The sequence below is a fragment of the Antechinus flavipes genome, chromosome 1, assembly GCF_016432865.1.
Source record: "Antechinus flavipes isolate AdamAnt ecotype Samford, QLD, Australia chromosome 1, AdamAnt_v2, whole genome shotgun sequence".
In the NCBI taxonomy this organism is placed as follows: domain Eukaryota; kingdom Metazoa; phylum Chordata; class Mammalia; order Dasyuromorphia; family Dasyuridae; genus Antechinus; species Antechinus flavipes.
The window spans coordinates 313,426,262-313,453,399 of NC_067398.1; the positions used below are offsets into that span (position 1 = coordinate 313,426,262).

A 27,138-nucleotide genomic window follows, 5' to 3' on the forward strand; every position below is an offset into this window, starting at 1 on the left:
TGAGCTTCTGACAATTTATTTTGCAGATAGATGAGCACAGAGATTTGGCTTTATATATTTCCATATCACTCTTTCATTTCAACAACAAAGATGCCTGCTTTGATTTCAAAGCCTGATTTCATTGGTTGCTTCGGGTGCCTCGTACTGTGGGACTGGATAATCTAACCAAGGAGAAGGCTGATCACAGAAGAAACACCTGAGAACTTCAGGAGACTGAATCTTGAGTGTCTCAAAAGCCTTTCCCTTTCTTGGGGTCAAGATGTGTTGGAACAGAGAAACTGGTGCCCTTCTCTGAGGGTTTTCACCATATCCTTAAACTGAGCCAGGTTGCAGGCCTCTTCTAGGTTTAGCCAGCGGTAAGCCTGGTGCTCCCCGGGGTTCAACCGAATCTCCACATTGTAGTCCTTCACCTCGGCCAGCCAGTAGATAACTGTTTTGGGCTTGCTGTTGGCTACGTAGTTCAGCTCACTCTTGAATCCTTCAATGATATTCAGCTGGCTGGAATCCAGGCCAGATTCCTCCTGGGTCTCTCTAAAAGCTGTTTGTAAGTCATTCTCTCCTGGGTCCACATGACCTGGTGAGAGAAGAGAAAGAAGAAGTTAAAAATCTCAAATGGATTCCAAGTGAGGCATTTCCTAGTTCAGTTATTTTATGAGGGATGGCACTGCCACCTTTGTAGTTTATGAGAATAACAGCTCACACTGATAAGACACATTCGACTTTACAAAAAATTTGCCCCAAAACAACCTTGTGAGTTACAGTCCAAACATTCAAAATCAGATTTCCATGCTCTTTCCACTACTCTTTCCATAGAAATCTTTATGTGCTTTATTTAAATTGAATTGAAAGGACACTGGACTAGAAGATAGGTACCAATTCTGTTTCTAAATCACTTCTTAACTCTTACTTAACTTCTATGGGCCTGAATTTCCATATATGTAAAGGAGGATAAAGTTTTAAAAGGTCTTTTGGGGGTTAAATTCTAGGACTCTTCACAATAATAGACTGAGGAGAGCAGCATACATCATATTCTCATTTTACACAATAAAAAGAGTTTAGATTGCCCAAAGTGGGCTTGCCCAAGCTCCCACTGTTAATAAAGAGCAAAACGAGTTGAAGCCATGGTCTGCTGACCCAAGGCCATCTTTCTCTCATCAGCCTCTTTTGATGGGGAAAGGGCAAGTAAGGCTAATATTTAGGACTAATGTTCAGCTCTTTCCCCACTATATGACATTGCATTTTAATAGAGATGAGGTATTTCTTGACTAAAACATATCTAAGATTAAAACCCACATTAAATCAAGAATGAAGTTCAGGGAAGTTCAGCCACTAACAAGTACGTCTCTCTTCCAAGCCACTCCTGCCAACTGTTTCCTGATGATTCTATCTACAACTTTCTGTATCTGGGAAGCAATAAGTGGATAGCCAGGAGTACAGACCATACTTTCAACTGAGGTTTGGAACAGAGTGTTTTTCATTCTAGTTCTGCTGCTCAGAGAAAGAATGAGACAGTTCCCATAATCCTTTAGGACAACAACAATGTGATTGTTACCTCTTCTGAACTGCTACTGACTTTGTACTTGTCGGTGGCACTGATCACACCCTGCCTTATATTACAGCTGTGCCCTCTTATCTCAAAATTATTCTGTAAACTCTTTGAGGACAAGTACTATGATTTCCCCATTTCTGTATCTCCTCCACACAGCTTAGCAGAGGGTCTTGGAATGTGTTAGCCATCGAAGAAAAGTCTATTGAATCAACCGAACCAAAATGTTTCTCAGGCACAATCATCATCCTCACTGTTTTGAGTCCCCAATAAATAAAAATCACTTTTTCTCTGGAGAGCTAGATGTGTTTTTCAAACAACTTCCAGTCTCTACTTTGCAGAGAGGCCCTGAGGAGTTAAGTAATTTACCTTTGGTCCATGGGGAAATGCTGTTGGTAGTGACAACAGATACTGGTAGTCCTGTGGCCAAGAGCTAAGCCTGAAACAATGGGCTATGCCCATGATGATGACAGCTCTAAAGCAAGTACCAAAAGCATTTTCTAACTTACTTCTCCTGGGAAAATTTAGATTTAGTTTTCCCAGGGAAAATTCTTGTGGGAATGAAGGCTGTAGCTAAGTTCAGCAGGACCTAAGAAAAACCATTAGCAAGCAGAGAACTGAGGGAGGCTGCCAATAACAGTGGCCTTTTGGAGATGGAGGGCTCTTTCATAGACCAAAATCCTTCACACCTGTTTGCCCCATGGAAAAAACCATCGCATCTAGAGAGAAAACTATGGAGATTGAATATGCATCAAAGCACAGTATTTTCACTTTTTTTCTCATGTTTTTTTTTTTTTCCCCTTTTTGGTCTGATTTTTCTTGCAAAGCATGACAAATGTGAAAATATACTTAAAAAGAACTGCACATATTTAACCTACATCAGATTACTTTGCTGTCTTGGGGAGGAAGGGTGAAAAATTTGGATCACAAAGTCTTACAAAAGCAAATGTTGAAAATTATTTTTACATATATTTAGAAAATGAAATACTATTGAAAAAAAAAAATTTCCCCCTTCCACCCCATATCCACTCATGTCTCAAGTTGGGAGAGGCTCCAATGGGGAATGGCTCCAATCAGGTATCCTTGGAAGAATGGAATAATGCCTACCAGCTGCCATATCTAAACCATGCACAATTCCCTCATGCACAGTCAGCAGTACTTCCAAGTCCAAAAGCCCAGGGAAGCTTCTGAGGATTTCTGGAGAATGCACATGGAAACAAGCTACAGCTGACTCCAGAGTCTCCTAACAGAAGATTGGACACATCTAGCTTCCCAGCTCTCTGGAGCCTCTTCTGATCACCCTATGGAGAAGTTCACCTAAGAAGTCATCATCCAAAAAATGCCCCTGAACTGGCTGCATCTAGCAAATTCTCTTTGAAGAACTGTGTACTCAGAACCAGGAATTAGTGGATTCAGGTTCTATCTTGAACACAGTCTAGCTGTGTAATATTAACAAGGTACTTAAATTCTCAGATCTCTAAGCCAAAGGTGTCAAATATGGTCCCTCAGCATTCCAGACTATAATCTGAACTAAACTGAAATGTAATTGTTTTGTTCAGTCACTTCAGGGTTTTCTTGGCAAAGACACTAGAATGGTATGCCACTTTCTCCACTAAATTTTATAGCTGCAGAAATGGGGACAAAAATGGGTTAGTGAATTGTCCAGGATCACATAATTAAGAAGCATCTGAGGTCACATGAAAACTCAGGTCTTCCCGACTCAAAGACTGGCACTCTAGCCATTGTGCCACCTAGCTGCTCTAAAATATAATTAGGAAAGATTAAATGAAATAAAAACACAACAAAATAATATTGCATTTTAAAACAAAATCATTTTCAAAAGAGTAAAAACGTGAAACAAATTCATAGTTTTATAGGGAAGCCTGTTTTATATGAATATGAAAAAATTTTTTGTTTTTATGTATTTAAGAAGTTCAAAACAAATTGGAAAAATAGCTGTAGGTGGTACTATACTTGGGAATATGCTTATCAGAACAAACTCAAGAACAACATTAATTATAAAACACTTTTTATGCAAATAAAGTCAGACTTAAATAAAAAAAAAATCAAGACATGGTCAGCAGGGATCCTTCAGTGTGGATTAGTGACCCTCATTTCTATGAGAATTTGACATTTATTGCTATAGACAATTCTTTAGGACTAGTGTTGTAGATAAAGTGCAGATCTGTATTGGTAAGGGGAGTTTCCTCATCTTATCAATAAAATCACAGGTGCAGGTCCTGTACTCACCATTCAAATTAAGTCATCCAGTTATAAGCCTTCCCAATAGGACCCAATAGTAATGGCTTACATTTACATTGCATTTTATGGTTATAAAAGCACTTTGCATGCATCATCTCATTTGATCCTCCCAATAGCCCTATGAGACATGTAATGTAATAATTATTACTCTTGTTTCATAGATAAAAGAAGCCTGTGCTCTGTGACTTACTCAATCACACAGAGGAACCAGGGCCTGCTGCTCAAGCCTAGGTTCTCTTACTGCTGATCCAAAGTTCTTCCCCTAAACCATTTTTTTTTTTTAAAAACACGAGTCACTTCCTTCCTTTAACAACCCTTTTTTAGAGGGGGACTCTGATCTCCTTTTGAAGATTCAGAATAGCCTCTATACTAACCTCTTCCTGGCAATGTGCCATTCCTGGCTGATATGATTACTGGTTAACGTTTTCTGGATGGATGAAGTACTAAGCTTTTCAGTAGTTCAACTGTAGAGCACTTTGGGAAATTTGTAAAAAAGCCACTATACGTTATTACTTAAGAGGTCCCAAAGGCAAGTTATGGCATTTTCATTTATATATGGACTAAGTTGGTTTTGGGGATATTCTACTTTGAAAACTTTCTTCCATCTCCTTTTTTGTAGCTCATTATCCTGCAAAGTATTCTAGAGGTTATTTAAATTATATTTGTTTGCTGTTCTCTCTTCTTCAAACTAGTTTTTTTTTTTTTTTTTTGCTTGATTTACAAACACTAGTTCATTCTTCATTGCCTCCAGACTTTCTACACTGCTCTCTTTTTGTTGTGTAGCCAGGCCCTCTGTACCTTTCCATCCTGGTTTCTAGGCCTCAAATGTCTGCACCATGTCTCATAATTCACAGAATCACAGACTTTTCTAGCGGGAGAGGCCCTTGAAGATCACATAGTCCAACATTTCCATTTTAAACAAGAGGAGACAGAGGTTTAGGGAACTGAAGGAACTGGTCAAGATTACTGAGTTAGTGGCAGAAGCAGGATTACATCCCAGGTTTACCTATTCCTAGTATGCCTAGTTCTATATGCCACAACTTTCACTAGTTTTTCCATTACCCAGAGCTGGCTCCGCTTTAAGTGATTCTTTTCATTCACACTATGGTGGTCACTGCTCTCCTATTGATGCTCATTCAAATCCTCCCCCATTTCTCTGTATTCTTCACTTTTATCCTCTTGTTGTATAATAACATTCCATTAGTGATACAACAATATTCACTTTCATTTAGTCTGTTTCCTCATCTGCAAAATGAGGATTTTGAACTATAAGATTCTAAGGTGTCTTTTGATTCTGGAATAAGTTCATTATTCTTTTAAATAACTCCTGACCACTCTTTTCTTCTATGAAGTTTTAAGGCTCAATGATCACTCTTTTCTAGGAACTATGTTGACCCCAGCTATATATTCTAATGGAAAGATCACTGAACTGGGTTCTGATCTCCACTCCACTACTTCCTATCTGAGTGGTAACAGGTAAATTGTTTCATTCATCTAATTACATAGGAGTCTGACTACTTATGTCCGTCATCTCTATAAAGGAGGGGTTCCAGAGAGCCCTCTTGAGGATAAAATGAGATCATATACACAAGATGCTTTGTAAGAGGCAAAGGACTATATACCAGTTATGATGAGAATTTGAATTATTACAGACAGACCACCCAATTTTCAGCCCTCTGAATAATTAAGCCCAATTGTAGCAGAACCAACTCTCCTGCTCATACTCAGTCCTAAATCTGGTATGATTTGGTCAGGTTAATACTCAGCTATTTCTGCTCAAAATTAAAAAAAAAAATTGTGGATGCTTTTATCTTTATAGCGCATCTACTTCAATTCTTCCTTCAGATGGAACCCTGCTTGTGACAAAGAATAATTATTAAGCAAAAGCATTTGAAACATTCATCCCATCTAATAAAGCATATAATGTTTTGTTCTAGTATCTTTTTGTCTTTTCTGTGAAGAAGGGTAGTATGTTCTATTATCTATTCTCCAAGTCCCTCATTGGTTTTTCAATTTTGTATTTTTTGCTTAATATTAAATAACTTAAATTCAGGGAATAAAAAATTCCCAAAGTCTCCTCTGACAATCCCTCACTACAACCAGTGCTTCCAACAAGAGATCCTAAATAAATCTGACAATGAGACTAATTACCCTCAAGTCCACCATACTTTATCTCTGTACTCTGCTCTTAACATAAATTAGCTCAGAAGCTCCCACAGTGTCTGTATTTTTACATAGTTTTCTGAACAGTTCAAGTGGCAAAGTCAAGAGAACATTATCAAAATTTTTACAGAATCCTAGAATGTTATTGCTGGAAAGGATCTTGGAGATGAGCTAGTCCAATCTCCTCATTAATTAGATGAGCAAACTGAGGCCCAGAGAAATGAAACATTTTGCCCAAGTTCACACAGCTGGAAAATGCCAAATCTAGGACAACAAAGTTCTCATCCTAACTCACCCTCAATCCAAACCCAGTACTTCCCCCCACCCTCCACTATTCCACACTAATCAACAACCACGCAAAGCAGTCTGCCAGTACTAGACAAAACATGTGAAATAGATCCAGTCCCTGTCCCAGAGGAGATAATAGTTGGATTCTATTTTCATCTCTGCCACTGGCTGAGGAAAACAACATGAATGTTCACTTGGCATTTTCTGACTTCAGTATGTCCATCTGAAAAATACTGAAGGCAAATCTACCCTCACCTCCCTCTTCATTCTCTGTCTCCTTTCAGAGGACTGGAGAGAGGATTCATAGGATTCTTTGTGTTTCTAATTTTCCAAGGAATTATAGTTATCCCTTCCATATTGTAGGGATTGTAGGTACAATCTGGAAAATTCATATAAAAATTTTTGGCTTTCTTTTCATACCAGAGAAGAAGTTTGAATTATTATGGTATTAAAACATAAAATATGTTGATATTATACAATATTATACATATATTTTATACATTTCTGAGTTTCTAAACTTTTTCTGAGTTATCTTCTGGTCTTTATATAGCTTTCACAAAACTCCCCCCAAATTCCCATTTAATTTCTTATGCCAACCCACAAAATCTAAAGCTATAATAGAGAAAATTGTGATGTGGAAGGGATAACTATAGTTAATTCTTATTAACGTCCCATACTACACCTTTAGGAGGAGTCCAGTGATGTGTTCCATATGATGTCTGTAGCAGGAGAAACTCAATAGCACTGTTGTCCACTTTGGGAATACGAGGTCTTCGGAAAATGATAAAACCACATGCTCTTAAAGACATGATCCACCTAGAAGTGTAATAAAAAAGAAGTGGATGGGGAAGGCACAGAAAGAGGAGAAAATCTTTTTTGGGAGGGGAGAGAGGAATACTTGTATTCACTGCCATCATTTGGTTAATATCTAATATACAGACTTCACATGTATAATCTATTGCTTTCTCAAAGGGGGAGGAAGAGAATGTGGAACTCAAAATTTTTAAAAAGTAAGGTATATGATATATGTAAACAGAAAGAGATATAAATATGAAATTTTACTTGGGGAAAAAAAATGCCTCTTTTGCAGTATAGGATTCAATTAACTATTTATTAAAGGCCTACTGTATGTTAGCCAAAAATCAAAATAATCAAAAAAGTTTACATTCTACTTAAAGCACATACAATCATAAATAAATACAAAACAAAAAAGAGATACAAAGTAATTTGAGGACAGGGAAAACAACTGGGGATAAAGGCAAATGATGAGAAACTAAACACAAGGAAAAATTCTGTTCTTGACTGTCTCTCAGAATTAATTCCTACCTAACCATTCCTGATCTCAGCTTTTCTCATCATAATATATTAAAAGCTGATACTCTTTCATCAAGTGACTTGAAAATTTTAGCTGAATGGCCCTTTAAAAAACACAGGATAGGGACTGAATTGGCAAGACATTTAATACAGTATTGTGCTCCTATCTAAAGTTACAGTTTCTCCAGCCAACAACCTCAAATCCTGATGAAAAAGGAGACATATAATATGATTAATACTATTTCTTTTCGTTTACAGGGGTAATTAATAGAAAAGTGAAATGAGTCTACATTTGGAAGTCAGGAGACTAGGTTCTAGTGATATAGTGGAAAGAGGTGGAATTAATAAACTGGAATTTGTTTATTTACTAGCTGCATGACTATGGGCAGGTCTGGGCTTCACTTCATTTCTAAAATGCAGATAATTCTTACAGTAAATACCTCTTATGTTGTTGGGAGGGAAGGGTAAAAGCTTCACAGAAATCAGCTTTTATTATTCTTGTGTCTGCCCCTGCAACTAGTTGTGGGAACTTGGGATGCTACCTCCCTGTTCTGGGCTTAAGCTTCATCTAGAAAATGAGGATGTTAAATTTATAAGACTTACAGTGCAAACATGATCCTATCTCTGATTTCAAAAGCATGGACCTTTCCTCTTGGGGATCTAGCCTCAATATAAGCTTCTCATTTCTTAGATTTCAGGGCTGAAGAGCTCAGGTTGAAATAAGCTTAAATATTTAAAATATGGGTGATGAATACAGGAGAGTCAGTAAGAGGCCAGTGAAAGCAAACCTCTAATTAGAATTTAGATCACTCTTGATGGCAGTAAACAGGTCTCTGATTTCTCTAGCATAAGAAGAAGGATGCAGTCCAACAAGTCTAAATTAGAACGGAAGCTATAGACTATGACTCAGGATGCTTTCAAAGAAAAATCTTCTATAAACTCCTTGCCCAAAGGGTCATACCTTTCATAGATTCTAGGATCACAGGATCATAAGAAAAGGACTTTGGAGGTCATCTAATTCAACTATTTCATTTTATAGATAAGGAAATCATGTCTGAAACCATCCAGAAGATAAATAGTAAATAAAGATTGTTGCCCAGAAGTTCCATTTCTGCACCATAACAGTAAAATGGGGATAAAAGTGTTGTGAAAACTAAAAGGAAAAATCCCAAGAATATAGTTGCTAAAGTGAACTTTTTTATTTGCCAGGACGCTGCATTCAGATCATCTGTGAACAATCTCAACTCAATTTTACTCTAAAGCTTGTTTTCTATAGAAAAACAACAAAATCAAAGAAAATGCTTTGTCTATTCAGATTGCTAACACTAATGATGCACAAGAACACAGGGGAGCACAAGAACACAGAAAAACAAACTCAGTTAAGAAACATCTGCTTTAAAAAGATATAAATGATGTATGGTAGATAGAGACAATTAACTGGAGCTGATGAGACATCTACATAAACAATATATGTGATACAGACAATTAAATGTAGCAAAGAATTATCTATTGAAACAGGATAAAAGGTTCAGAATACTTCTTTTGATGTGCATTGTTATAAAGCATGTTTACTCAGAAAACTACAGGAGTCCTGTGCAATTACTTAAAACCATGATATAGTTATTTAGGTTCAAAGGACATTGGGAATGAAAATTATAGTCATTCTATCATATCTCATCATCAAATCTAAACTCATCCCATGTTCTCTCTGCTCATAAACTATAAATAAACCTACAGGCTCATATACCTAGATGAGTCCTTTTGAAGACAACTAATTTAAAAGAGTAGTTTAAAATAAATTTGCTCAAAGTTTGGTAGGGCTAGGACTGGAATCTGGATAATCCGATTCCCAATCCAGGCCTCATACTACTGTCTTCATATTAAGTCTTTCTCATAAATGGTACTCCCCAAACAGAGAATCAGAATAAATATGTGAAAGGTGTAAAGAGAAATAAGAAAATACTTATAAGGGAGAAAAGTTTTCACAGAATGTCAAAAGAAACTTTAGAAGTCATCCAAAGTAGGCCATGAAATGATCTCTGAGGGAGAGAAAGGAAAGATTTTTTTTTTTTTGAGTTAGAAGCTATAGACTGGAAAAGTCTGTTGATGGCGATATAAAGATAGGAGAAGATTCTGAACTCCCAATGACCCAGGCAATGCAGATAAGCAGGATGGCTAACCCCCGACTGTGGGCAGGAGAGATAAAATGAGATGCACAAAGTTCTATAACCTTGCCTGGAAATATTTGCTGCTAGAACAAGTATCATGAAATATGCTTTAAAATCAGCTCTTGGAGCAGACACCCACCTCTCTGCACACCAGAAACTTTGAGGCCTATATGAGAATGGAAGGTTGAAGAGAGCAAGAAAGAAGTCTTAGGGGGAGAGTGGGAAATACTATTTGATAGCTATTTAAACTAATTATTCATAAACTTATCTGCATTGTTTTCTACACTGCAGAAGGAATAGAAGCAAGATCAATGGCCTTTAAATTGCTCAGAAACAAAGGCCCAGTCATCCAATCCCAGTCAGAGTTTTGCAAATGATAGGCAATAGAATATCAGCAGAGTTCTTGAAGGTGACTTATTAAATAAAGCTGTAAAGATTAGTGGGAATCAGGATTACAAAGGAGCTTAAATATAAGAATTTAGAAAACCTGGGTCTCTTCTCATTTCCAATCTCAGGATAGCATGTTGTCTACTCCAGGAAACTAAGGCTTTTGTTGGTTTTTGACTAAGACTTGAATGTGACTTTCCTGAATCTCCAAGAATGTTTTGATACCTTGCAGCACAAACAAGCCTTATTTCCAGGTTTGCAAATTCAGGAAGATTGTTTTCTAAAGAAAAGGTCCTGAGGACTTTTGTTAAAAATTGCTGGAAAAAAAATGGAAAGTAGTTTAACAGAAATTAAGTATAGACCAAGATCTCATAACTCTCATGCCATCTCATGACATGACATGAGGAAATTATAGGAGCAGGAAATTACCTTTCAGACTTAGGGATAGAGAAAGAGTTCATGACTCATAAGTAATAGAGAGGATCAAAAAAGGTAAAATGGATAATTTTGATCATAAAAAAATTAAAAACTTTTGCTCAAACAAAACTAATGCCATTAAAATTAGAAAAGAAACTGGTGACTGGGAAAGAAATCTTTGTATCAGGTTTTAGATAAAGGTCTTCTATCCAAGATATTTAAGGGAAGAATTCATATTTATAATATTAAGAATCATACCCCAATAAATAGACAAAGGATATCAATAAGTAATTTTTAGAGAAAGATCTCTAAGCAATCAATGGTCACATGAATAAATGCTCTGAATTACCAATCATTAGAGAAATGCAAATTAAAGGAACTCTTGGGTGCCACATCATACTCAGATTGTAGCAAAGATGGCAAGAGGAAATAAAAAATGCTGTCAAGGCTCTGTAAAAAAAGGCACATCAAAGCACTGTTGGCATTCTAGCCATTCTAGAAAGTATTCTGCATCTATGCTCAAAAGTTACTAAATTGGGCCTCAGATACTTAACACTTCCTAGCTGTGTGACTTTGAGCAAGTCACTTAATCCCAATTGCCTCAGCAAAACAAAAAATAAAAAAAAAAACCCCAAAGTTACTAAATTGGGTATATGCCATTTGACACAGCAATATTTCTATTAGAACTATGAAATGGATAGTTTTAGAGGAAACTGAGGAGACCATTAGGAAATGATGTAAGCAACTATGAGAATAATTATACAATAACAAAATTATAAAGGAAAAACAACTTTGGAAAACTTCAGAATTTTGATGACTGCAATGACAGATGACAAGTCCAGAAGATTCAAGATGAAACATGCCAGCTGCCTCAGAGAAGTAATGAACTTAAATTGTAGAATGAGATATTTTTGTCCATGGCCAATGTGTGAATTTGTTTGTCTGGATTTGTTATGAGGATCTCTCTCTTATCCTCCCCTCCTGCCTCCTTTATCCTTTCATTGTTCAATGAAGACAGTAGGAAAGTGAAATATTAAATACTTATAAAAAAATTTTTTTTAAGGTTTTGGGGAAATGTGAATCATCCGTAACTAAATAAAAGGCTCCTAAAAATCTTTAATGATCATAGAAAATGTAAAACAGGTAAAACTTAAGATATTATTTTGTATCCACTAAATTGACAATAATGAGAAAATTAAATTTTGAGGAATAAGGCTTAAATTTTGGGAGTGTAGACGAGGAAGATTTGAAAATTATGAAAAGAGCTGTGGTATTCAAAATAGGTACCTCAATTTCAACAACAAAATGTTTGTTTATAACAAAAAATGTTTCAAATTCATTGATTTATTTGTGAGTTTTAATTTTTTTAAATTGAGGAATTCCTGATGTGGAAATGCCTTCTGACAATGGAGATTAGCAATATATAAATTATAGTCTTCTAGAGCTGCCTGGGACACGGGGAGGTGGAGACATCTATGGAGAGTGTAATAAAGGGAGAATTTGAATCTCGGTTTTCTTGACTTCAAGATTGACTTGCTCTCCAGTGTAACCATTTGCCTGGGTTGATGAAATCATGAGTCTGGACATGTTATTAAAAAAAATGAAAACTGATACTTTTTATTATTAACATACTAGATATTGTCTAACAAATAAATACTCAAAGAAAATTCTTTTCTATTCATTCCCTGTACATTCAGGAAAACAGTTGAGTCACAGATAACAATAGAGTAAAACTGCAATTGATACACAATTCCTTCCAATTTTTTAGTTCCAAGTTTTTAATTTAGTTTTAGTTCTAATAGTTTAGTTATTGCTTACAAAATGGATATGTGCTTTAACTTTAATTGCCTGGCCAGTATTGTATACTGAATTTACACTATGATTGATTTCAGTCATTGTGAGTACATGCTTTTCTTTACCTTATGACTTAATACAAGATCTTCTCTGAATTATTCCCATTTAGAATTTCTTACAATGAATTCCATTTTATTTATACACCATAAATTTATTCGGCTATTTCCTGATTGTAGAGAACATATTTTTTCCTTGCTTTCCATTATAGCAAATAATGGTCCCATGAATATTTTTGCACAATATGGGTTTTCTTAATGGTAACTTCCCTGGGGTATAAATCCAAGAAGTAGAATCTTTGGATCAAAAGATATGAATAATTTAATAAGTTTTTTGGTATAATTTCAAATTATTTTTCAGAAGACTTCAACAATTCACAGTATCTCTGGCTGTGAAGTGTTAGGGTAACTTCTAACAATCCCTCCAACTTTGAATTTGATAAATTTGATGTTTTTAAGATAGCTTGGTTTTAATTTGTTCAATTTTTAAAAAGTATTCATGCTTTTTCTTTCCCAACTAAAGGGTCAAAATTTTTCATAGAAAGACAGCCATTAATTAATTAGAGATATGTATTCCTCTTAAATTTATGTAAAAACACAGAAAGCATTTTGGGGCCTTTAGGGAGAAACCCAGTGAATTTCTAGACAATTCCATTTACATAAAAGTCAAAGCTATTTTTATTTGAGAATGTGTTTTTCTGAGGAAACTAGAGTTGAATCTGCTGCAGAGACCCCAAGTACAACTTGCTTTCACACTTTATCTCAATATAGGTTCACACCTCTGGATGTTTCAAGGCCCCAAATCAAATATGCAAAAAATGCCCAAGCAAGGATTAAGTAGGAGCTTATGCCAGTAAGACCAGCATTTTTAAAACGCAGTTCTCTATTCCAGAATATATTTTTTCCCCTCCATTAAAATTAAGGTTTTTAGAGTAGAGGTTTCAGAGTACTGATTTGGGAGTGATATTGGAAGGAATGGAATAGAGAGTTTTAGGCTACCTTCGTGAGTTTCATTCCAATTGGTCCCAAATTAATCTAACCCTTCAAATATATAGGAATACAAAATTCAATCAGAAATGAATTTCAAGCAAGCTCATTCCTTAAAAGCTACAGCAGTATTCTATGCTAAAAGCTGAATCCTCCTTTCATTTCAAGTGTTATTCCATTTGCCCAAGAAAAGTCAGAAGCACAATAAAAGTTAGATAATGATTTAATCATCTAGCAGAGAAGCCAGCACAAAGTCCTCCGTGGCTATAGATCTCCTAGGCATGGTCCCGACTGACCAATAGCTAAGACAGGACAAGAAAGTAATGTTTTAAAACCATTATCATATCCTTATCAGCCATTGTACTCAGATACTGTACTAATGCCTGGGAAGATTATTAACATTATTTGGGGAATTTTGACATAATTTGACAAAATTATGGTGTGACAAATCCACATTTCTTGCCCTTTTCTGGGAAACAATAAATGGAACAAGTTTAAATTCTGACATTGCAAGTCAGAATTTCAAAGTACTCCTTCCCTATGGGAACCACCAAGTTCATTCTTGTCAGTCAAGATCTTCATGCTATACTCTGGGACCACCAAGTGTTATGCATACAGCTTGGCTGGTTGCTATACACCATCCCTTCTGTCCTTAGATACAAACTGCTTTAATGACCTAACATGGGAATTTACCTTACTGCCTTAGAGAAAGTCTGATCCAGCAATTTACACTGCAGTGCTTTTGTCAAAACTAACAGCTGTATAATTTCTTTCCTCCAAGTTCCTAGTCCACAAAGCATAGCCAGGTGAGAATAAGTAGCTACCCCTCTATTAGAAAATTAATTCACATAGATCCCTAGGCAAATCTCTTTGATTACAGATTGCAGAGAAGGTGCCATTCTTTACTGGCAGAGTAAATTTTACCTGGAAAGCTTCTTACACCAGTGGGAAAAAAAAATCACAACACCTGTAACCCAGCTACTTAATTCTTATTTCTACAAATGTAAGTTGAGGAAAGAAAGCTATTTGAAAATGGATATATGTAAATAGTTTCAGCACAAAAACAAAATTGGAGAAAGTAAATCTTTCGTGTGTTATCGTCATTTTCTGTATTGACTTTTCAAACTCTGTTCTCAGAGAAACCAAGCATATAAAACATTTTGTTATCTGGCTGATAAAATAAACATCACCTGTACATGGGTATGAATAAGCAAATATAGTATAGGCCAATAGGAGAGAAGCTGAAACTGGGCAGGAAACATTTTCAGCAAAATCCACTAATTATGAAACAAGAGTGCCACCTACTGTGCCATTTTGGAAACCAAAAATAGATCATGATTGAACAGAATTTATCCAATCTAATTCACTTGTTTTACAGAGGAAGAAACTGAGGCTTCTAAACTAAGATTAAGTGGTTTGCCCCATGAATGTGTAAATTGGTGACAGAGCTGGGGCGAGAATGCAAGCATTCTAATTCCTATTCCAAGTTTCTGTTTTCCTTATATTCTCCTACCTCCAATAAAGCTTTGCCTAAGGAAAAACAACAGGAAGGATCATTTAATAGGCAGCAAACCCAAAGTTGGGGGAATGTTTAGTGTATAAATAATTCTTAAAGGGAGATCTAAACTCTTCCTTGTCTCCTTATCTTGGATTTTCTCTTCACAGCTTTATTTTTTTTTTTCTCTCCATATTTGGTGTTTTTGTTGTTCCCTTCCTTTCACTCTCTATATACACACTGAACTAAATATTTTCTTTTTTTTTTTTTTTTTTTTTTTTTTTTTTTTTTTTTTTAGTATGAATATACACTATATTTATTGATTAAATTATCTGTCTTATATGAGCGAGGTTCATGACAATTACATATAACAATTACAATAGAAACATTGAAGATTACTGATTATGGATCATCATAGCATATATAATAATGAAAAAATGTGAAACATTGTGGGAATTACCAAAATATGACAGAAATATGAATAACACAAGTTATTAGAAAAATGGCACCAATAAACTTACTTGACACAGGGTTACTACAAAGCTTCAATTTATAAACAATGTAACATCTGTGGAGTATAATAAAGCAAAGTATAATAAAATGAGATATGCTTATAGATGGTGAAGTTCTCTGAATACTCCTGTTTCTAAATAAAAATGCATCAACCCTTCAGGAGCTTATTATGTGCCAGACACTATGCTAAACACTTTATAATTATTTTCCCATTTAATCTTGACAGCCATCCTGGGAGGTAGGTATTATTATTATCCCCATTTTACTTTTTTTTTTTTTTTTTTAATTTTTTATTTAATAATTGCATTATATTGACACTCATTTCTGTTCCGATTTTTTTTTCCCCTCCCTCCCTCCACCCCTCCCCTAGATGGCAAGCAGTCCTTTATATGTTGGATATGTTGCAGTATATCCTAGACTAAATATTTTCTAACATAAAAATTATTTATTTCTTAAAATGAGTTCTAGAATTATAGATTGTTAAAGATGGAAGGAGCTTTACAGATTATCTAAATACTCTTGCTTTACAAATTGGCCCAGTAAGAGGAGATTATTTGTAGCAGTTACTTAGTAGCAGAAGCTGTATTAGAACTCAAGTTTCTTGAATGTCACAGGGATCCTCAGATGAAGATGCATAAGTAGCTATCTTTACACAGGTAGGTATTTTGAAAACTCTATTTCAAAAGTTATCAAATTTTAAACAATGACAGCAAGGCAGCATAGTGGATACAATGATAGGCCTAGAGTCAGAAAAACCTGTGTTCAATTGGCCTTACATCAAATTTAGTCAGTCAATGTCTACCTTACTTTTCTCCTCTGTACAACAGATTTAATAGCATTTACGTCAGTGATGAGGTGTGGTAATGAATCAGTGAGGTTCCTTTTGCTCAAAGATGCCAGTTCATGAGTTCAGAAGCGAAAAGAATTTGCTAAATCCCAGAAGCTAAGGCAAAGAGGCTGCTTTATTGTTTAAGAAAAACACCAAGAGGCATTCTTTTAGTGGGCATATCTTTCTCAATGGAGATTTGCAAAGAATCATTTTTAGAAGACCTATTTTATGTGTAAATCTAGGGGAAGAAATTTGATAATTCTCAATTGAATGTGAAATCTTGCCTGGGATTGTAACTTTCCAACAAGATTAAAAGGAGCTTGATTTGTTCTTGAATGGCACAGCTTATCACACTCTGAGAGGATGTGAAACCATTTAGAGCTATAGATCAAAAGGGAACATGGTTTTTGTGATTTTACATACTTTTACAGAGCTCACTCAGGTCATACAGAGTTCACCCATGGCAAGAGGACTGAGAAGATAAAATGTGAACATATCTGTAAAGTGCTGTGCAAACTTTAAAGCTTTTTATAAATGAGTTATTATTAACTAATATTTTCAATAATTTGTTTCCTTTATACTCCTATGCATGTAATGCCAGAGAAACTGAGGCAAGATAGAGATTAGAGAGTTTTTAATATTTTATTAGTTGGAGAGTTTAATTGATTGAGTGGACAGGACTCTCGTCTCAAAGTATCCAGTAGCAAATGTGAGAATCCCAGGTTTTTATATAGGACTCTAGAAACAAAGGAAGAAAAGAGCAGGAAGTTTCAGGACCATTTGGTTCTAAGCAGTTTGGGGGGAAAACTTGGAAGCCAGAGTTAGGATGTCTGAATAAACAGAAGTAAAGGTTTCAATGAGGTATCTGGGAATGTTTAGAGGGGGTAGTGCCATAAACTTTTTTTTTTTTTTTTTAGCCGCAGAAGATTTTTTTTTAATTTAATTTAATTTTATAATAACTTTATATTGACAGAATCCATGCCAGGGTAATTTTTTAACAACATTATCCCTTGCACTCACTTCTGTTCCGATTTTTCCCCTCTCTCCCTTCACCCCCTCCCCTAGATAGATAACATATATATGTTAGATATGTTGCAATATATCCTAGATACAATGTATGTTTGCAGAACCGAACAGTTCTCTTGTTGCACAGGGAGAATTGGATTCAGAAGGTAAAAATAACCTGGGAAGAGGAACAAAAATGCAAATAGTTCACATTAATTTCCCAGTATTCCTTCTTTGGGTGTAACTGCTTCTGTCCATCATTTATCAATTGAAACTCAGGTCTCTTTGTCAAAGAAATCCACTTCCATCAGAATACATCCTCATACAGTACCGTTGTTGAAGTGTATAATGATCTCCTGGTCCTGTTTATTTCACTTAGCATCAGTTCATGTAAGTCTCTTCAAGCCTCTCTGTATTCATCCTGCTGGTCATTTTTTACAGAACAATAATATTCCATAACATTCATACACCACAATTTACCCAGCCATTCTCCAATTGATGGGCATCCATTCATTTTCCAGCTTCTAGCCACTACAAACAGGGCTGCCACAAACATCTTGGCACATACAGGTCCCTTTCCCTTCTTTAGTATCTCTTTGGGGTATAAGCCCAGTAGTAGCACTGCTGGATCAAAGGGTATGCACAGTTTGATAACTTTTTGGGCATAATTCCAGATTGCTCTCCAGAATGGTTGGATTCGTTCACAACTCCACCAACAATGCATCAGTGTCCCAGTTTTCCCGCATCCCCCCCAACATTCATCATTATTTTTTCCTGTCATCTTAGCCAATCTGACAGGTGTGTAGTGGTATCTCAGAGTTGTCTTAATTTGCATTTCTCTGATCAATAGTGATTTGGAACACTCTTTCATATGAGTGGTAATAGTTTCAATTTCATCATCTGAAAATTGTCTGTTCATATCCTTTGACCATTTATCAATTGGAGAATGGCTTGATTTCTTATAAATTTGAGTCAGTTCTTTATATATTTTGGAAATGAGGCCTTTATCAGAACCTTTAACTGCGAAGATGTTTTCCCAGTTTGTTGCTTCCCTTCTAATCTTGTTTGCATTAGTTTTGTTTGTACGAAGGCTTTTTAATTTGATATAATCAAAATTTTCTATTTTGTGATCAGTAATGGTCTCATGCCATAAACTCTTGATGACAGGAGTTAGGAGCCAGGAAGTCTGAACTCCTATGTATCTCACAATAACAATTTATAACCTTAGAGCAAGTGGCCCTCAGTCTTAATGAACCAGAGAGGGGTTTTGCAACTAAGGGGATTGAGGAAGAATAGTTAAGGAAACTGAGGCAGAACCAATTAAGGAAACTGAGTCAGGACAATTAAAGAGAACTGTGGCACAACACACACTTTATTTTATGCATTTCAAGACATTATTCTGAGAAAGGGTCCATACCCTTCACCAGATTGTCAAAGGTAAACACAAAGAACATTAAGAACTCTTGGTTTACAATGCTTCTTTTCATATGCCAGGCTATTCCCTCTACTTTCTCACCATTCATTCTTTCAATTCTTCACAATTTGACTTTATCTCTAATATTTTTACTGAGATTATTTTCTTAAATATCAGTGATCTTCTAATCAAGAAATCCATTCTTCCCCCCACTTCTCAACCTCTTGGGCTTCTCTAGTTTATTTGATCAACTCTTTTTTCTATATATTTTCTTCTCCTTTGAGCTCTGCCTTCTTGATACTGTACTATTTTTGTCTCTTTTCCTACTCTTTAACAACCTTCTCTTCACTAGCATTTCATCTTTGTCCTTGAGTATTCCCAAGAGGTTTTTTTGTTTATCTCTCTGCTCCTTCCTACAGCAACCTCATACAACCCCAACAATTTTGAGTGTTACCATTACTCAGGTGACTCCCAAATGCTCTTAAGGCTACAGCCTTAACTTTCCCTCCCCTCCTAAACTCTAGACCTGCATCTCTAATTACCAATTTAAAAAAATATTCCATTAGGATTTCAAACTTGATATATTTCAAAAGAACCCTATTAATCTCCTTCCTTAATTATAGTACCATCGTTCACTCCATCTTTTATGTTTGTAACCTTGATCCTGTGCAGAGAATATGGTCATAATCAATGCTCTGCTCAAAAATCTTAAATTTTTTATTGCTTACTAAGCTTCAAACTATTGCCTGGTCTTCCAGGCTGTTAACTTTGGAGCTCCTTAGGTTTCCAGCTTTATCTCTTATTATTCCTTTTCAGGGATCCTCAAACTTTTTAAATAGGGGGCCAGTTCACTGTCCCTCAGACTGTTGGAGGGCCCGACTATAGTAAAAACAAAAATTTTGTTTCATGGGCCTTTAAATAAAGAAACTTCATAGCCCTGGGTGAGGGGGATAAACGTCCTCAGCTGCCGCATCTGGCCCATGAGCCGTAGTTTGAGGACCCCTGCCTTAGATGGTCAACATTCCAACCAATTTTGTACTTCTAGTTATTATCTGTGCTTGTAGAACTTAGTTCTCACTTTTCCCCATTCCAGGGGAATTCTTCTTGTCTACTGAATTTGTCTCAAAATCCTACTCAAATACTAGCTCTTCTATGCTAATTTCCCCAGTAGGTAATAATCTTTCTTTACACCTCACAAAGCACTTTCTTTATTCTTCTCTAAAGCACTTACAATTTACTGACAGTGAGACATTGTTACCCTCAAAATAGTAAAGGAATGAAAGAAAAACCTCCAGTTTATGGGTGGATCCTTTATGGATAAGAACTGCATGATAAGGTATAAAGATGTCTTAAATCTGTAGATGAAATTACAATATCCATCAAAGTGTAGGAAATACATATATATATATATATATATATATATCACTATACCTACATATATTTATACTTATCTCTCATATCCTCTACTGTATGTGTTTATCTATCCAATAGCTTCTTAATGTGTTGTAAAATTCAGAACAAGGATTTTTTTTTTTTTTTGGGGGGGGGGGGAGGTTTTATCAAAGCTTTTTAAAAAAAAAATTAAAATCCTTTCTCAGTAGTCAGGAAAAGTTATTTTCTGGTGGTGATAGCATTTGAACTAAGACTTAAGGATAGGCAAGACTTCAACAGGTCGATAATCTGTTCAAAAAACAATGTTGAACTTAATAATGTTCAACATACCTTAAATGTGGATATCTTTCTCTTCTCTTCTAAAGTCTCTATTTTCATGGTTTCAAAGATCATTTCTAAGAGAAAACTCTCAAATATTTTATTTTCAATTTCAACATTTTTTCCAGAATTCCATACTTATATTTCCAGTAATTTGCTGCTTCTACAGAACTTCAAACTCAAGCTATTGTAACATAATACCTTTCCTTATAAACCTGCATCCTCAATTCTCTAGTAACAATGCCATTGCCAAGGGGAGCCCCGAAACCCTCTCTTACTCTTTCTTAGACTTGTGGGGGGAAGCTTGGGAATGCCTTCAGAAAAGCTCTCCCCTGAGAAACCTGGGGAGATTCCCTGGGGAATCAAAATAAAGTGGTTTCAGTCTGTTATCTGGGTAAGACTAGTTGAGCCCAGGACCACTGCTACTTAGCCCAAGCTGGAGATTTCTATCCAACACTATTGAGTTGGAGATTAGCCCAGTGACACTCATTCAATTCCAAGATTCTCTGTTCTGATTCCAGCTCAAACTGCTCCCAGTCCCCACCAAGAACTGCCCATAAAACAAGCTTTCTTCAGCTCAATCCTTCGCAGAGGACTTAACATGCCATGCCAAGGAACCTCTCTCCCCTCTTGCTGTAACTCTCTGGCCGCTGAAATGACATTCTCTTTTAGTGTTATTCCCGCTTTATCTCTCTCACCTATTTCCCTAACAAGATCTTATTCACCTCTCTTCAGGATTTCTCTGCTAGAGGATTTCCCTGCTAGATCTTTAATAATAAACTTCTTTTGCCAGTTTAACTTTTTGGGTTCATAAATTCATTTACAAAGGACCTGTGTACCGACCAGAAGGGGGTTCCCACAACTCCCTGCCCTAAGGACTCCTAACCTCAACGCCCAACACAATAATCATTAGTAGTCAAATTCTATTGTTTTTAATGTAGCAACTTCTCTAGCACCCAGCCTCACCTCTCCAATCTCCTTTCTCAATCAAATCTGTGTTTAGACTTTCATTTCTGCCCACCTTAATAATTATAGCCACTTTTTACCCACTCTTCCTTCCTCTATTGTATACCTTGTCCATTAGAGGCTTCAGTTTTGTCTGTGGCACTAGAGATTACACTATTCCTCCACTCAAAAAACGTTAAGAAGCTCCCTATTGCCTTCCAAAATGTAAACTCCTATTCCTAGCATTTGAAGCTCTCCACAATTTAGCTCCAACTGGTCTCAAATACTTTCCCAAATTCCATATTCATCCTAATTGGATTTTTCTCTTTCAATGGCCCAAACCTTTTGCACAAACCATTTTCCTTCACTGATAGCTCCTGAAATTCTTCCCTTTTTCCCCCAAAGTCCAGCTTGGTACCGCCTTCATTAAGTCTTCCCTAAATTCTGCGGACCCTTACCACCAGCCAAAAAGTAGCATCTCTCTGCTCAAAATTCACAGTCCTCCCTTTGGATCTATCGTCACTGCATTTTTCTCATTCTCTGGTACTAGTTATTGGCGTTTTCGTTCCCGCCTTTCCCCCAACTTCTCATTAAATTACAATATACTTCAAAGAAGGGATATAGAACTCTCACATTACTAGCCCCTACTAAGTGAATTGGAAAGGACATTCCTGGGACAACAGAAGCCAAAGTTCCCTCAAGTGGTCCACCGAAGTTAGTCGGACCAGAGGTGAAGGTGGGGTAAAAGCATTAGGCCGGTGCAAGGTGCGATTTTTTTTTTTTTTTTGTAAATAATGCTTTCCATCCCTTGACATCGGGGAACTAGAATCCCAGCCATTCATTCAATTAGCCATGATTAAAATGAGGAAAACCAGTGCAAGGCGCTGAGCACACCAAAAACCAAAAAAAGGTAAATAGTTCCTTCCCTCAAGGAATTTATACCCTATTAAAGAGAAACAACGTGAACACACGTTAGTAAATTACAAAATACAACGTATATAGTATCTACTCCATTCTCCACCTCTTTAGGCTGAATGACTCCTCAATGCCTGTTTTCTCTTTGGATCGTAGTTAATTAAGCTTTTACTTTACGAAAATGTCTGGAACTTAATCTGGATCTCAAGGCTTAATACCCCGGCGGCCTCCAACAACCTACCTTCAGCAACAGCGGGCGTAGGGAGGAACTTGATGGGAAACTGGCACTTCCTCTACCAATCAATAAGCTCCGCTGAGAGGCAGAAAGCCCAATGGACTTTGCCACTGTCTCTTCTCGTCTGCGGCACATAGCTATCGCGAGATTTTTTTCACCTACTGGAAGAAAGAAAAAGAAGTTATAGCTTCAGGGTTCGCCGAGAATTGTCTCTATCCCACCCACTGTTTCCTGTAGCTCCTGATTGGTCTTAAGAACAAGGAGGGTGGGGCGACTCAGCCCTCTCCCTCCCTCCTCCTCTTCCCAGGGTTCCCATTGGCGGGTTTCCGGGGCTGCCCGGCGCGCGCGGGAGTCGGCGCGGCGTTCGAACCGGCGCTTGGCGATGTTGCCATGGGGACGCGGCTTAACCTTCTCCGTGGGTCGGTTTGTTGACGTACCGCTGGGTCACTAGGGGCAGTGCCCTGGGGTGTCGGAGCAGGAAAAGTCCATGGTTCGGATGCCTCAGTAAGTAAGAGAGGGGAATAGCTTTCTCGAAGTGGGAAGGCGCGGCGAGAGTCGAGGGTTGATGGGGATCCGGAAGACGCTCAAGGGAATAGGGGGCTGAGGTTGGGGATGGAGGAAGCCTCGCGGGGCTCCGGAGGAGGGAGGGAGATGAGATGAGAGGAGCGCGTGCTGCGGCAGGAAGGGTGGGCTTCGAGGCGGCGGCATGACCTCAGGTGTGGGACAGCATTCTAGGTTCCCCCGTGGGCAGCTAGAGCAGGAATAGAGTTGGCATTTAGGCCTCTTTCTCAGAACTTTTATAAAGTAGACATTTGTTTCGAAGTACTTTCCTCTTCTTTCTTTACTTGTAGCCGTTCCCCTCCAGCAGTCAGTCATTCAGTATTAAGCGCCTACTGTGTGCCAGGAGAGTTGCTAAGCTCTGGAGATACACAAAAGGTAAAAGACAGTCCCTGCTCTTTTGCTGCCCATTGGCTATCCATAGCCCCACACATTGAAAGAATCCCCTCCCAAGCCCGACGTTTCCTAGGGGCATTGAGAGTCCAAAAATTAGACCGTTCCCTTTCCCTCTAATCAAAACACCTTTCAGTAATCAGTTTCAGCTAGACCTTAGAGAGAGATCAAAGCAGGAGACTCAGTCTCTTTACACTTGTAAAGGATATGAAACTTGTTGCCTAAACATTTAAATTGCTTGGACAAGTCTGGATAAATTGATGTATCTGCAAATTTGTGACAACTTACTAAAGTAAATTATGCCACTCTTATCAGTGAATGAATTAATGAATCAAAAAGCATTAATAAAATAACTGTGTGCAAATCAATGGGCCAAGCACTAGGGATACAAATAGAAAACAGACTCCTTGATCTGAAGGAACTCACATTGTAATGAGACTAAAAAAAAGTAATAGCTAATATTTATATGGCACTTACTATGTGCTAGAGACAGTATGCTAAGTGCTTTATATATTATCTTATTTATTTGATTCTCACAACCATCTTTGGAGGGAGGCTGTTATCCCCATTTTATATATAGCTGGAGAAACTGAAGCAAGGAGGTTAAATGACTTTCCCAATGACTGAGATTTTAAAAGTATCTGGGGTTGAATTTGAACTTAAGTCTTATGGATTTAAATCAAGGCTCTCAATCCACTGCACCATTTATTGCCCCAATGAATGGGAGAGATATATTTTCAGCTGCTGGTTAGGAAAAAAGGCTCCATGATCCTTTGAGTACAGGAACAATGCAGAAAATAATGTGTCTTCTTTAGTGCCATTTCCACTGATCCAATCGTTGGGTTTTGATATTGAACCATTTGACAAGTGCTAAAGATTTGATGATAAAAACTTTCTCTTTTGGGCCTTCAATAGCTATAGTTGCTGAACAGGTAAAGAAGGGGTTATAGCATATGCAGAACAATTGCCCAGATTGTATTTCACAAGGAATCTAACGTTTAGTCTTCATGCAAGAAAAACTTAACAATTAGAAATTTCCAGATATGAATTGGGCGGTCTCAAGAGATCAAAGAATCATAGGATCATAGATTACAAGATGAAAAGAACTTTGGAAGTCATCTTGTCCAATCCCTTCATTTTATAGATAAGGCAACTGAAGCCAGAGAGGTGGAATGATAATGGATCTCGTCTTTAGAATATTTACAAGTCTTCATGTGTTTGGAGTTATTGCAAAGGGAATTCCTGAATGGTCATGACTTCTGAAATTCTTCTAACTCTTATTCTGCAAATATTTGAGGTTATAGAGGAAAACTATTATCCCAGGGAACATGCCTTTTTTCTACTGTTAGAAACAGAATATTCACTGTGTGATTAGTCTAAGCTAAGAGGGCAATTATTACTCTCAAGATAGATAGTAGGAGACTTGTAACAAGCCTGCTGGTCCTGAGGCCCTGGCATCAGGAATATAAATAATTGATTCCACTGTGTATAATGCATGATTTGCTTTCATATTAAGATGATGTCATTGTTGGAGTTATGATTCACATATATAGATAGACCTGAAGAATCTCAAAACTGATCTTTCCTTGCCATGTCAGTGTGAAGATTGCATCTTTGGTTTGATCATTGCAGCCTAATCATTGTGGTAGAGACTTTACATGTGGCTTGTTGTCTTCACTTAAAATAAGATTGCCGTATATTGAAATTCTGTAGGTTTAGTAAGTCTGATATTGTTGTTTCTTAGCTGTCCATAGCTTACATCACAGCAGAGGCTATTTAAAGCCTCTTAAATTAAATATTTTAATGTGTGTGTTGCCAATAGTGTTCTTCTCTCAGCTTATATAGTATTTCAATGCCTATGTGAAAATCAAGCTGAATGGTGCCTTGCAGGGAAGAGATCACTTCAGTGATAATGGACTAACTGTTTTTCAGGGCCTCATCAGTTAGTGATTTTGCTAAGCTTTGTAAGGCATTATTTACAAGTCACACTGATAAGGATGCTTAAAAAGTCTGTATGTAATTTTGTCTCAGACTCAATATATTTTGGGCACTGCTACAGACCTTCAGCTTCATCTGCAATTATCAGGTAGGCACCATCCCAAAAAGCCTGGGATATATATAAGCCTTGTTTTTTTCTGTTTTTTAATCAGTATATCACAATCTTAGGTTATTCGAGTTAATTCACTGCTACCTTAAAAATATATATATATTAGGGCAGCTAAGTGGAGCAGTGCATAGAGCACCAGCTCTGAAATCAGAAAGACCTGAGTTCAAATGTGATATCAGAGATTTAACACTTCCTAGCTGTGTGACCCTGGGCAAATCATTTAATTCCAATTGCCTCACCCCCCCAAAAAAAATATTACTGATAAACATCATTCAGCTGTTTATGGTATTTCCTTGGAAAGAACTAATATGAGAACTTGGTAATTTTCAGGTTTATCAGTGTCCTAACTGGCTTGACAAAGAGTTCATAATTCAAATGGAATGAGTATTCAATAAATTATGAGCAAATGATCTCCTATTTCTTAATTTTAAGTGGTTGTAGACCAATCTCCCTAATGAATATTGATGCTAAAATCTTAAATAAAATATTAGCAAAAAGATTACAGAAAATCATCCCCAGGATAATACACTATGACCAAGTAGGATTTATACCAGGAATGCAGGGCTGGTTCAATATTAGGAAATCTATTAGCATAATTGACTATATCAATCACCAAACAAACAAAACCATATGATCATCTCAATAGATGCAGAAAAGCATTTGATAAAATCCAACATCCATTCCTAATAAAAACACTTGAGAGCATAGGAATAAATGGACTTTTTCTTAAAATAGTCAGGAGCATATATTTAAAATCTTCAGTAAGCATCATATGCAATGGGGAAAAACTGGAACCTTTCCCAATAAGATCTGGAGTGAAGCAAGGTTGCCCACTATCACCATTATTATTCAATATTAGAAACACTAGCCTCTGCAATAAGAGTCGAGAAAGAGATTAAAGGAATTAGAGTAGGCAATGAGGAAACCAAACTATCACTCTTTGCAGATGATATGATGGTATACCTAGAAAACCCCAGAGATTCTACTAAAAAGCTATTAGAAATAATTCATAATTTTAGCAAAGTAGCTGGATACAAAATAAATCCCCAGAAATCCTCAGCATTTTTATACATCACCAACAAAATCCAACAGCAAGAGATACAAAGAGAAATTCCATTCAAAATAACTGTTGATAGCATAAAATATTTGGGACTCTATCTACCAAAGGAAAGTCAGGAATTATATGAGCAAAAGTACAAAAAACTTTCCACACAAATAAAGTCAGACTTAAATAATTGGAAAAATATTAAGTGCTCTTGGATAGGCCGAGCGAACATAATAAAGATGACAGTACTCCTTAAACTAATCTATTTATTTAGTGCTATACCAATCAGACTTCCAAGAAAATATTTTAATGATCTAGAAAAAATAACAACAAAATTCATATGGAACAATAAAAAGTCAAGAATCTCAAGGGAATTAATGAAAAAAAAAATCAAATGAAGGTGGCCTAGCTGTACCTGATCTAAAATTATATTATAAAGCAGCAGTCACCAAAACCATTTGGTATTGGCTAAGAAATAGATTAGTTGATCAGTGGAAAAGGTTAGATTCACAAGACAGAGTAGTCAACTATAGCAATCTAGTGTTTGACAAACCCAAAGCCCCTAACTTCTGGGAAAAGAATTCATTATTTG

General features: G+C 36.6%; 1 protein-coding gene across 1 annotated transcript; it reads right to left on the reverse strand.

Annotated features, from left to right (window-relative positions):
* On the reverse strand, window positions 1-22,657 carry NUDT2 (nudix hydrolase 2). The gene is made up of 3 exons (XM_051966007.1): window positions 22,450-22,657; window positions 6,942-7,075; window positions 1-574 (listed from the first exon to the last, which is right to left on the reverse strand). The coding sequence occupies exons 2-3, from the start codon at window positions 7,066-7,068 to the stop codon at window positions 255-257; spliced, it is 447 nt and encodes a 148-aa protein (XP_051821967.1). The 5' UTR covers window positions 7,069-7,075; window positions 22,450-22,657; the 3' UTR covers window positions 1-254.
* Window positions 22,658-27,138: the final 4,481 nt, after the last annotated feature.

Excerpts from the sequence above, each read along its gene's own strand:
- NUDT2 (XM_051966007.1), bottom strand. The coding sequence starts at position 7,068 with ATGTCTTTAAGAGCATGTGGTTTTATCATTTTCCGAAGACCTCGTATT. Across the intron at positions 575-6,941 it reads TCACTGGACTCCTCCTAAAG|GTCATGTGGACCCAGGAGAG; the intron begins GTGTAGTATGGG and ends TTCTCTCACCAG.